Below are 12,510 nucleotides of genomic sequence, written 5' to 3' on the forward strand. Positions count from 1 at the left end.
CCTATGGTACACAAGGGTGTACAGATAAACAGAAACATTGACAGGAAATGTTCTAGGATGTTGCATCGCAGCCATACTGTTGCAAAAAAATCCTTCCAATACTTAACATAATGGAGCATATGCAATTTATTTCTCTCCCAGTACAGCCAGAGTTCAAAGTGGGCCAAGGTTGTCATGCTTGTCAGCCAAATTTGATACATTTGGAGGCTCCTCCCATTTCCAGAAGTGCTAAATCAGTTTGTGTGCTCCCAGCAAAGCATATGAAACATTTTTTTTAACTGCAATTAACAGCCTAGATAATTATCGAGCATCCTGCTCCCCTTCCAAATCCCCCAGCAAAACCAGATTATAAGTAGTAGGTAGTTGTTATCCTATTACAAATTCTATTCTAGCTATAACCTGGGGTCATAATGTGTTTAAGCATTGACATTCCAAGAAAGTGTGTATCCAGGGGCCTGTATATCTTTTGCAACAGAGGCAAGTAGCCTCATCCCAAAGCTTCAATGTATGACTGTGTTCCCTAGTAAGATAGAGCCTGTGATTCATTTTAAATAAGTTTCTTGATGATTTGCATTAGCGAGGAGGTGATAACTATCCTTCCAAAACTTATTAAGAATTTCAGTATCAAAATCTATCCCCAATTTAGAAGTTCAAAGCAGGGCTAGTTTATCTATGTGTGTGACCTTCTTAGTATTGGCCTGATACCAAATGGAAAGGTGATTAAATTTGTGTGGCAGTCCCTGAAAGTCTTTGTCCATTTCATTCCATTTGAGACTATCTGGCGCTTGCTGTTTCAAAGTCTCCCAGTAGTGCCATATTTGCAAAACATGTATAAAATGGGTATTAGGAAGTACATAAGTATTGCCATACTGGGACAGACCGAAGGTCCATCAAGCCCAGCATCCTGTTTCCAGCAGTGGCCAATCCAGGTCATGAGTATCTGGCAAGATAATGGGTGCTCCAGCATCCTATATAATAATTCTCACCTCCAACGTTCTAATGTGCCTGGTACCGTGGCTCCCTCGGAGGTGGTCTGCTAGGCAGTTTAGAATGCACTGACGTCAGTGATGTCACTGACAGCTGATTCCAAGGCAAGGGGAGGAGTAGGGAAACACACGGAGCGTGTTTCCCTACTCCTCCCCCTTCCTGGGAAACAGCTGTCAGTGCCCCCCCCTCGGCGCAACACCCAAGCCCCTACCCTGCAAAACCACGAGCCAGGCAGGGGGAGGAGTACCTACTCCTCCCCTGCCTACCAATCAGCTCTCAGTGTCCCCCCCTCGGCGCAGCACCCAAGCCCCTCCACCCCGGCGCAGCACCCAAGCCCCTACCCCCCTCGACGCATCACCCAAGACCCTCCCCCTGGCGCATCACCAAAGCCCCTACCCCCCCTCTCGGGCACATCAACTCCCTCGCCACCCGCAGCCGCCAATACTAACGCTGTCCGGCCGCTGCTGCTTCTCCTGTGGAGCAGCAGTGGCCGGTACAAAAAGCAAAAAACCCAAAAAAGATTTTTAACCAGAAACGCGGCTCCGTAGACAGCCATCTGGCATTGGCTGTCGTCACTGCAGCTGCTCCTCCTCTCCCCTCCACGTTACTGCCCGTGCAGGAAGACCCCGGAGGAGCGCAGCGAAGTCAGAGGGGAGAGGAGGAGCGGCTGCAGAGATGACAGCCAATGCCAGATGGCTGTCTACGGAGCCGTGTTTCAGGTTTAAAATCTTTTTTTGGCTTTTTTCTTTTTGTGCCAGCCGCTGCTGCTCAACAGGAGACGCAGCAGCGGCCGGACAGCGTTAGTATTGGCTGCTGCGGGTGGCGAGGGGGTTGATGTGCCCGAGGGGGGGTAGGGGCTTGGGTGATGCGCTGGGGGGGGGGTAGGGGTTTGGGTGATGTGCTGAGGGGGGAGGGGAGGGTCGCTGGACATGGGTGGCTGCAGGGGGAGAGGAGGGTTGCTAGACATGGATGGCTGCAGGGGGGCAGGGAAGAGGGAGGTGGGGAGGGGGTCCTGAGACCAGATGGGTGGCTGCAGGGGAGGGCAGGGGAGACAGAAGGGACGTTGCAGGGGGGCAGGGGGAGAGGAGGGTCACTGGACATGGGTGGCTGCAGGGGGGGGCAGGGGAGAGAGGTGGGTTGCTGGACATGGGTGGCTACAGGGGGGGCAAGGGGAAAGGAGAGGAGGGTCGTTGGACATGGGTGGCTGTAGGAGGGCAGGGGAGAGGAGGTTCGCTGGACATGGGTAGCTGCAGGGGGAGAGGAAGATTGCTGGACATGGGTGGCTGCAGGGGGAGCAGGGGAGAGAGGAGGGCTGCTGCACATGCGTGGCTGCAGGGGCAGAGGAGGGTTGGTGGGGAGGGGGTCCTGAGACCAGATGGGTGGCTGCAGGGGGGGCAGGGAAGACAGGAAGGACGCTGTAGGGGGGGATTACCTTGCTAGCGCCAGTTTCATTGCCTACCGAAACGGGCCTTTTATACTAGTTTTATATGAAAAGACAAAAATCCGAGAAGGGGTTATTTTAAGCTGACATTTTATGCTGCTTATCCTAGAAATAAGCAGTGCATTTTCTCCAAGTCTGTTTTAATAATGGTCTATGGACTTTCTTTTAGGAAACCTCTAAATATAAACAGGGAATTTCAAAGAAGTTTGAAGCTATAAAGCTATTTTTGTGTCTCACCTCCTGTAACCTTCAGATTTAAACCAGGAAATCTCAAACAAAATTTTTAAACAATTGAGACCTCAAACGCCTCCCGATAGGGAAAATACTAACAGTATTCAAAATTCCCTATCCAATCAGGCAGTGAGGTACTATCACTGGTCCCTACCTGGGGAAAAAGGAAAAATAAACATCCAAAAAAACTCTGGAAACAGAGAAAAACAGATGATTAAAAAAAAAAATCTTTTTACCTAAAAGGAAGGACAGGTAAGTGATGACACAAAACATACACAACAAAAAAAACAAAAAGGCACACAACTGCTTACAAAACAGTAGATGAAAAACAACAAAGCAGTGGAATCAAATGTATTTATTGGAACAATACCCGACGTGGCCACGTTTCGCCCTCAGGCTGCGTCAGGGGTATAAACTATTAAAAACAAACAAAACACAAGTATAAAAACATGTATAACCATACATATTAACAATGTCATAAGCATGATTCAACTAATAAAAGGCAATTATATAAAAAAGAGATTCAACATATATAAAACAATCCTTTAAGAGTTCTAAAAAAACATGTATAGACATACATGATATCATCTGTAAAACAAATATTTATAATTATCATTAAAATCATACATCACATAAAATATTTTATCAGAACATCTACAATTACTCATATCACATTTATAACTCTCAATAAAAAATGTTAAGATCATACAATTAGAATCAAAACATTTCAATGAAGAGGGGAAGAAATTTCTTTATACATACCTATCAAAAGTGTATGTAAATATATCATACACACTAGTAGTTCCAAAATCTAGTTCTACACAGATATAAAAACAAAAGATAAAAATATCATCAGACAAGAAGTATATCTAAATGTGCACAAAACCTTTAAAAGACTCTAGACATTCTAGTTTCTCCACTGATATTCTTAACACAAAACCAAAAAACCTCCTTAGAAATAAATAACCAGTCCAAGCAGTTCACTAAATAAAAGACTTCTCACAAAAATATAACAACAGAGGAAGCACTGCAAGCACTCAATCTTCAAAACAACATCTAGTAGGTCTCCATCAGATCACAGTTATTTATTTCTAAGGAGGTTTTTTGGTTTTGTGTTAAGAATATCAGTGGAGAAACTAGAATGTCTAGAGTCTTTTAAAGGTTTTGTGCACATTTAGATATACTTCTTGTCTGATGATATTTTTATCTTTTGTTTTTATATCTGTGTAGAACTAGATTTTGGAACTACTAGTGTGTATGATATATTTACATACACTTTTGATAGGTATGTATAAAGAAATTTCTTCCCCTCTTCATTGAAATGTTTTGATTCTAATTGTATGATCTTAACATTTTTTATTGAGAGTTATAAATGTGATATGAGTAATTGTAGATGTTCTGATAAAATATTTTATGTGATGTATGATTTTAATGATAATTATAAATATTTGTTTTACAGATGATATCATGTATGTCTATACATGTTTTTTTAGAACTCTTAAAGGATTGTTTTATATATGTTGAATCTCTTTTTTATATAATTGCCTTTTATTAGTTGAATCATGCTTATGACATTGTTAATATGTATGGTTATACATGTTTTTATACTTGTGTTTTGTTTGTTTTTAATAGTTTATACCCCTGACGCAGCCTGAGGGCGAAACGTGGCCACGTCGGGTATTGTTCCAATAAATACATTTGATTCCACTGCTTTGTTGTTTTTCATCTACAAAACATACACACACAAAACGTGACTCCTAAGTAATATTACCAAATATGAAAAACCCTCAAAAATGGCACTGGTTCTGAGAGACCTGGAACCCCCCAAAAACCCTAATTAGAAGCAAACCCCTTGATACAAATATAGCAAAACCTCAAAATTTGTAGGGGTAAAGATACTTATAGTTGCAGTTCAAGTTGCACTTCAAACAGAAAGTAGCCGACCGCTAGCACTTCTCTTGGGGAAATTGCCACTCAGTTTTCCAATTGTTCCATAATGTCTCCACTATCCAGTCCCGTCCAGGGTATTAAACTCTCCAATATAGCGCATGTCTCCCTCAACAAGAGCGCCTTGTTTCCGCCCATTTGTTGGCTTCTTCAGGAAAGAAACTGCTCCTGGAATTCGTCACGCAATCACAATAATGTCTGACATCAAAGATGGCGCTGGAAGAAGCTTACACACCGAGAACTTTAAATCCCCAATCCCCCCACCCCCTTGAGATTTTCCAATGTCAGCTTAAAATAACTCTGTCTCGGATTTTTGTCTTTTCAAATAAAATGCTGGAGCACCCTGTTATATATCTGTAGCCCGGGTGCTAGACTCAGTTCACTTGGACCCAGGCTCACAGGGACATTTCCACCATCTCTCACCCTTGGACACACTTCTTAGTTCAGTGCACACTCATTACGAGCTGGAAATGGGTTAAAGTTCGAGAATTGCGATCCGGGAGTTTGGGAGACACTGTCTTGGGCCCAGCCTCCTGGGTCCCCAATCCTCAGTAAATACACTTTAAGCAACAGTCTTATGCAAGAACTCAGGTCCTTTTACAAAGGCACGCTGAAAAATGGCTTGCGGTAGTGTAGGCGCGGGTTTTGGGTGCGCCGATCCATTTTTTGGCGCGCCTGTAAAAAAGGCCTTTTAAAATTTTTGCTGAAAATGGACATGCAGCAAAACTGAAAATTGCCGCGCGTCTATTTTGGGTCTGAGACCTTACCACCAGCTATTGACCTAGCGGTAAAGACTCGCGCGGTAACCAGGTGGTAACGACCTATGCTCGCCAAATGCCACTTGCTGTGTATCTGTTACATGCACCCGAAAATAAAAAATATTTTTCAGACACGCGTATCCGACGCACGCCAAAAATGAAATTACCGCAAGAACCACACGGTAGTCAGGCGGTAACTCCATTTTGGCATGCATTGGGCGCACGTAGACGCTTATGCAGCTTAGTAAAAGGGCCCCTCAAACCTTTATTCTCCAACTCTGCAATGGCAGCAACATCAAACAGTTTCAGCACTTTAGTTCCAGGTAAACTCAAACTAGGTTCCAGTTCTTCTGATGTTCCTCAGGGGAACTCCTGTGCCACTTTTTCCTTCAGGGATATTTACACAGTCAAGTTTCTGAGCAAAGTATGTACATATATACAGTTCTCCTGTCATAGGAGCCGGCTCTGTGGGTGCTGTGGGTGCTTGAGCACCCCCAATATTCCTTGTATGTGTCCAGGAGGGGTTATTGCCATTGGGCTTAGCACCCCCAAGAATTCTAAAAAGTTAGCTCCTATGTCTCCCGTTATGCCTATCCTGTGGGCAGCGTGACTCCCACTGGCTGGTTTTCCTTCCCTCATTTATAATACTGGAACCAGACATCAACATCTTGATGGGTCTAGTATATTTTCAACTATTAGCTTAAAAATAATTGATTACAAAAAAACCAAAATAGAACTTCTAAAAAAAACCCAAAATGCAGGTATGCTTGAGTTAAATATGGATGAATAGTAGCAGACCCTTTTCCAGGAGGTTAGCTGCTCAGTAAGTTCTTCTCCATGTTGAACAGACAGCGGCTTAGATTTCAGATATCAGTAGAACACATCCAGCTTTATAATTGAGGTTTATGATTTACTAGCACTGTTTACAAACATGAGAGGCAGCACCTGCTTAACAGAGCTTACAATCTATTTGAGATGAACAGGATAAACAGGTAGTGTTATTACAATTTAACCTTTCTCCAGCTTTTGACTATGGTTTGTTGTTTATTTATTTAGGGTTTCTGGTTCTATTTTATCTAGGCTGGAGGGAGTTCTTTTTTAATAGATCCTACTGTGTGAAATGAGCAAGGACTTTTTCTGAAACATGGAGGATGAAATGTGGTGTTCCCCAGGGTTCCCTGCTCTGCCCAGTTCTTTTTAGTATTGTTATGGCTACTACATTTGAGAAATATTGATATATCTTGTTATACCTATGCAGATGATATTACAATTTTGGTCTCCTTTTATTCCTCTCTAGAAGAAATTATGCCCCTTATTAGAGAATGCTTGGACATCTTTGAAAGTTGGAGCACCATTTTAAAATTGAATATAGAAAAAAAACAACCAAATTTATCTGGTTAGGTCCACCTTCCCCTACAGGGAAGATCAAAATTGACAATATTGAATTTGATGTCGTACCTTCCTTCAAGTTCTAGGAGTGATTTTGGGCTCAGATTTTCTTGTGGAATATGCTTTAAACCTATTGATAAGAAGTGGAATATAATCATCTGCATTGTATTATATTAGGGATTTACATTTATTGTGGGAATGATTAGAACATGAATATTGAACAGGTGAATAAGGGGTTGTGAGGTAAAAGCAGCCTGAAAATGGTGGGTTTTAAGCCTGGTTTTCAAACAGAGCATGATGTACCGACTCGGAAAGTCTGTTCCAGGCATACAGCACAGCAAGATGAAAGGAATGGAGTTGGAGGTGGAGAAGGGTACAGATAAAATTGACTTACCAGATGACCCGAGTTCTTGAGGAGGGGTTTAGGGAATGATAAGAGAGGAGAGATGCTGTGGAGCTGCAGAATGAATGCACTTGTAAGTCAGTAAGAGAAACTTGAACTGTATATGAAAATGGATAGGGAGCCAAAGAGGTTACTTGAGAAGGGATTTGGATGATAAATCATGCAGTAGACTCATGATTTTAGGTTATAACTGAAACACCCGCAAAATCGTTTATGCTCCAACATACTGCTGCTGTAGATAAATAACGTCATTGTAACAGGAGTTGCTTGTTTCTCTGCCCAGTAAAAACACAGCATCAGGGGCTTGCATGCTGTATTTCCAGTCCAGCAACTGTAGTCCTCCAGCTGAATCATGACATTAAGGTGATGGCAATTGCTGGACTGGTAAAAATACAGCAGCATCTCCTCTTCTGTCTTTGCCTGCATGGTTCTGATTAGGTTTGAGCTGTACAGTGCAGGAACTAAGTCTCCTGAGATTTGAGATAGCCAATGCAAAATAGAATTTGACTTGTGGGGCTCAGACCCATTAAGAGCCTTGCAGATGAAAACTGAAGGGGAGCTGCTTTTTTTGTTGTTATTTTTAGTGACGGATCTATGCACTGCCTGTTCTGACTGGGCTGGAGCACAGTGGGATCACCCCTGCTACATTTGCAGATTGTGGGTAAACTTAGAGGGTAGCCCGATGTGTAAGACACTGCAACATAAAGTGGAAAAGGTGCATCACAAATTGCAAATATTTCTGACCCCAAAATGGCCTCATGTGTTTTACATGTCTTACTTTAGCTTCCTGAACTGTATGTGTTCCAAAGTAAAGCTGGAATTTAGTTTAAGCTCCAAAATCAGACTGGCTGCCAACTTTCCCTTCTTATACTGAAATACATTACGGTAAAGAAGGAGCACATTGCCCTAGACAGTAAGAGGGGAAAACACATATATCTTGACTCTGCAGGGATTTTTGAAGTCTGTCTGAAAAGGTGTAACAAAATGCATGTTGGAGTTCAGACATTTTTGGATACCAAGTGCAAATAATGGTGTGTGTGGGAAGGGGGAAAAGGGTTAAATACCTTTTAGTTTAACTTAGTGGAATGCACCTAAATATGTTCCTAAAAACGGTAGGAATGCAAATGATCCCCAAAAGATAGCAAAACACAAAATACTCAATTAACAAAATCCTATTCAACATAACTGAACAAGTAAACTTAATATAAAACAAATTACCCATTACTGAAGTAACAAGGCCATCACGTAAAGAAAGGAGCATGAGAAAGTGGAGATTTTTGAGGGCCTGGAATCTTTGAGTATTCCCTGAGGCAGAGTGAAAGTACTCGAAACATGAATCCATGTTGGGTTTAGGAAGATAAGCACTTGTCTTTATAAAATATGGGTGAAAGAATAACTGCACAGATCAACTGTATGTCAATGCTATTGGAAAGAAGCCTGCAGCACTTTCAAGTGACACTCTAAAGCTACTACTACTACTATTTAACATTTCCAAAGCGCTACCAGGGTTACGCAGCGCTGTACAGTCTAACAAAGAAGGACAGTCCCTGCTCAAAGGAGCTTACAATCTAAAGGACAAAAAGTGAAGTCAATCAAATTGGGGGCAGTCTAGATTTCCTGGATAGAGGTACAATGGTTAGGTGCTGAAAGCGACATTGAAGAGGTGGGCTTTGAGCAAGGATTTGAAGATGGGCAGGGAGGGGGCTTGGCGTATGGGCTGAGGGAGTTTATTCCAAGCATAGGGTGAGGCGAGGCAGAAAGGGCGGAGTCTGGAGTTGGCGGTGGTGGAGAAGGGTACTGAGAGGAGGGATTTGTCCTGTGAGCGGAGGTTACGGGTAGGAGCGTAAGGGGAGATGAGGGTAGAGAGGTAGTGAGGGGCTGCAGATCGAGTGCATTTGTAGGTTAGTAAGAGAAGCTTGAACTGTATGCGGTACCTGATCGGAAGCCAGTGAAGTGACTTGAGGAGAGGGGTGATATGAGCATATCGGTCTAGGCGGAAGATAAGACGGGCAGCAGAGTTCTGAACGGATTGAAGGGGGGATAGATGTATATAAAGCTATTTATATACATCTTTTTCTGTTGGGCGGTACATATTAAAAAAAACAGTGACTGTGCAGTGTTGTATAACTGTGGAGCTATTGTTGGTTGAAACTATTGCCGGACTGGTGCACCTTGCTTTACGTGATAGGGTTAATAAATTGCACTAGGAGCATATGAATTGGTATGTGTTTGTAGTGCATGAGTGCACTACTCATTACTATACTGGCATGACAGTGCATGCTAATTTACACCTAAGCTGCAATAGTCTGTTATGGGGTGGGGAATGGGTGTGGTCTGTGCATTGCAGATAGCACATGGGACTTTACTGTGTGCTCTCACTAAATAGGAAGTGGTAAGTGTATGCATGTAGTGAATAAACTTAATATGCAGTTTAAAAAAAAAGTACTTTTCTGAGCAGTAACTGTCTTTGAACATGTTGGGAACACAGCCAACAATTAGGCCACAGGCTTTGCACTTAGGGGGGGGTCTTTTGCAAAGGCGTGCTAGCGTTTTTAGCACATGCTAATTAGTGTGTGCTAAACGCTAGAGATGTTTAGTGCACACTTAATTTTAGAATGCGCTACAACACTGGTGCACCTTTGTAAAAGGGGATCTTAGTGCACTTAGGACTAGATTCTATTTATGGCGCCCAAAAAAGTACTATGCTAGAAGCCACGCTTAAAGTTTGGCACGGGTTATAGAATAGCTCTTAAGCCTGGGAATCGCACCTAAACATTAGACTTGCCCATTTCCCCATGACCCTCCTATTTCTGTGCCCCCCTTTTCAGATTGCATGTAAATTTTAGGCGTGGATCTCATGCCTAAGTTTACGTGTGTAAAAATCTAATTATTGCCAATAATTGCTTGTTAAAAAGACAATTATTGGTTCTAATTACTTCATTGTTCAATTAAATTGTGCATGCCCAAATTTGCACATGCTATTTTTGGTGACTTTTTTTATAGAATTAGGGGGTTAATATGCGGTCAGTGTAATGCTTACCAAATTTTAGTAAACAAGCCCCTTAATTTTGCAATAATAAAGTACTAATATATACAGAATTTTAGGACTTTTCGCAAGTTTGAGAATAAGCACTGACATTTGTAGTTTTAAATGCCTAGAATCAGAAGCTTTAGTTATATTGTTCCATGACAGATTATGAATGGTGCATGCAAAACCCATCCGGAGAGTCACATCTGTACGGCCAGTCACGCAGACCTTTGCTTCTCTGTCCTTGTCCTAAACAGAATCCAGTTTTAACCTGTAATTTAATGTCAAAAGTGAAAAAGTGACTGCATGAGCAGTTAAATTTGATGTTACACATCACCATGTATGTATGTTTAAAATATTCCTATTTCAAAGTGAGGGTAGGGCCTAGATGTCTGCAGTGGAATTTTTCATACATAATTCCAGGTGTATATTCTGACCTTTTAGAAACCGCTTTGTTCTTTGAGGAGGTCTTTTACTAAAGATTAGCTTGAGTTATCTACCTCAGGACCCATAGCAATAAAATGGGCCCTGCTTCAAATAACTTGAGCTAATATTTAGTACAAGACCCCCCGAATATCTCTATGGCTTCTGATATTTAGGTACGGTATATGTTAGATCCATTGTTCCAAGAGCTCAGAACGGGTTGTATGGATTTTCTGAATGAAGACGGTGAAGCACAATTTGGGACAGATTCAAGAAAGAATGCCAACATTTAAGTGGCAAGATGATGTCTGCTGAGCACGGTCTATAAAAGCAGTTCCACGTCATAGAATACTAGCGTAAATTTGCAATTTCACTGCAAGCGCTTACGCCACATCAAAGCCTGGTGTAAGCGCTCGTGCCTAACTCCTAGTATTCTGTGACCTGTGTGCCTAACTCCTAGTCACCCATGCCCCTCCTACATTCATGCCCCGCTAGAAGTCGGGCACAATAGAATTTCATACGCAACTTCTAGAATAGCAACTAAGGGCATTTGGGCACACAACTGCTAATTGGTACAAATTAGCAGCAGTTAATACTAATTTAAGCCAATAATGGGCTGTTGATGCTAATTAAAAGTCAATTATTAAGTTGTGTACACAACTGACCTTATTCTATAAATTGTGCACACAAATTTTGGCACTAGGCATATATTTGAGCATGCAAGTTTATAGAATTAGGGAGTTAGTGTGTGATGAACACTTGGTTGTGGGTAAAGGCCATGGTGTGTTTGCATTTCCCCCGAATTCTATATAGCGTGACTTGAGTTGTGTACGCAAATCCGGTCATATTCTGAATTTGCACACTCAACGTATTGCCACTTAAGCAATTATTGACACTAATTGGCATTAATTAGAATTTACGCGCAGAACTGTCTAAGCATATTCTGTAACATGGTACACGTAAATTCTAAGCCACATAGTTGAAAGAGGGCATGGCCATGAGTGTGGGTGGGGTGGGTTGTGGGCATTATGCATTGTTATGGAATACACACAGTCTGCACTTAATTTAAGCATCAGGATTTACACCAAGTTTTACTTGATGAAACTACCCGCGACTAAATTTAGTCACGCGGACGGGCGCGCGGCATATTCTATAAACCGTGTGGACAGGCGCTCAGCATATTCTATAAACCGTGTGGAAATTTAGGCCTATTCTGTAAAGTACGCCTACATTTAGGCATACATTAGAGAATACACCTAGGCCTATTTGTTCACCATGCGGATATTTCAGGCACCATATATAGAATCTAGCTCATAATGTGTGTCTGTGTCATAGTAGATCAAAATGTTTTTTTTTCTTTTTTTTTATACAGATATTCCTGAAATTCCAGAAAGTATATCATTTTGCAAGTCACTCGAGGTACTTGACTTCAGTGGAAATCCATTAACAAGGTAACATTAACTTCCTGATCCCCTAGCTGAGTTAAAAACATCTTCACTCTGATGTGTTAGTCGAAGGTGGTGGTTCAGTAATAACTATAGTGTTTGGGTTTGGGCGGGATTCAGCTCACTGCCCTTTCTCTTTTCATGTTAATAATTTATCAATTCCCTCTCTGCATTTAGTAAACTGCAAGAGAGTGTGGAGCAGCACTTTTCAGTATAGCAAACTCAAGGTTAAAGGTTGTAAAGTGCAAGGGAGAATAAATGTGCCATGCTGAAAGTAAAAGTCTGCCAGTGTTTACAAGATAAGATAGAAAAGTGACCTTTGTGTGATAGCTCGGAAGGAGATTAAGAGAATTCAGGAGCAATTATAACATAAGGGAGAGTGAAAGACACTGTCTGATGTTAATTTTTAACAGAAAATTCACTGGCATTTTTTCTCTGTGAAAATATTTTGTATTCTG

General features: G+C 41.7%; 1 protein-coding gene across 1 annotated transcript in view; it reads left to right on the forward strand.

The window, feature by feature from the left end:
* Positions 1-12,510, forward strand: part of LRRC1 (leucine rich repeat containing 1) — a 222,038-nt gene that overhangs the window by 87,818 nt on the left and 121,710 nt on the right. The window contains exon 3 of the mRNA XM_030198969.1: positions 11,980-12,058. Within this exon, the coding sequence (XP_030054829.1) occupies positions 11,980-12,058 (79 nt within the window). The remainder of the gene's footprint in view (positions 1-11,979; positions 12,059-12,510) is intronic.

The sequence above is a fragment of the Microcaecilia unicolor genome, chromosome 3, assembly GCF_901765095.1.
Source record: "Microcaecilia unicolor chromosome 3, aMicUni1.1, whole genome shotgun sequence".
In the NCBI taxonomy this organism is placed as follows: Eukaryota; Metazoa; Chordata; class Amphibia; order Gymnophiona; family Siphonopidae; genus Microcaecilia; species Microcaecilia unicolor.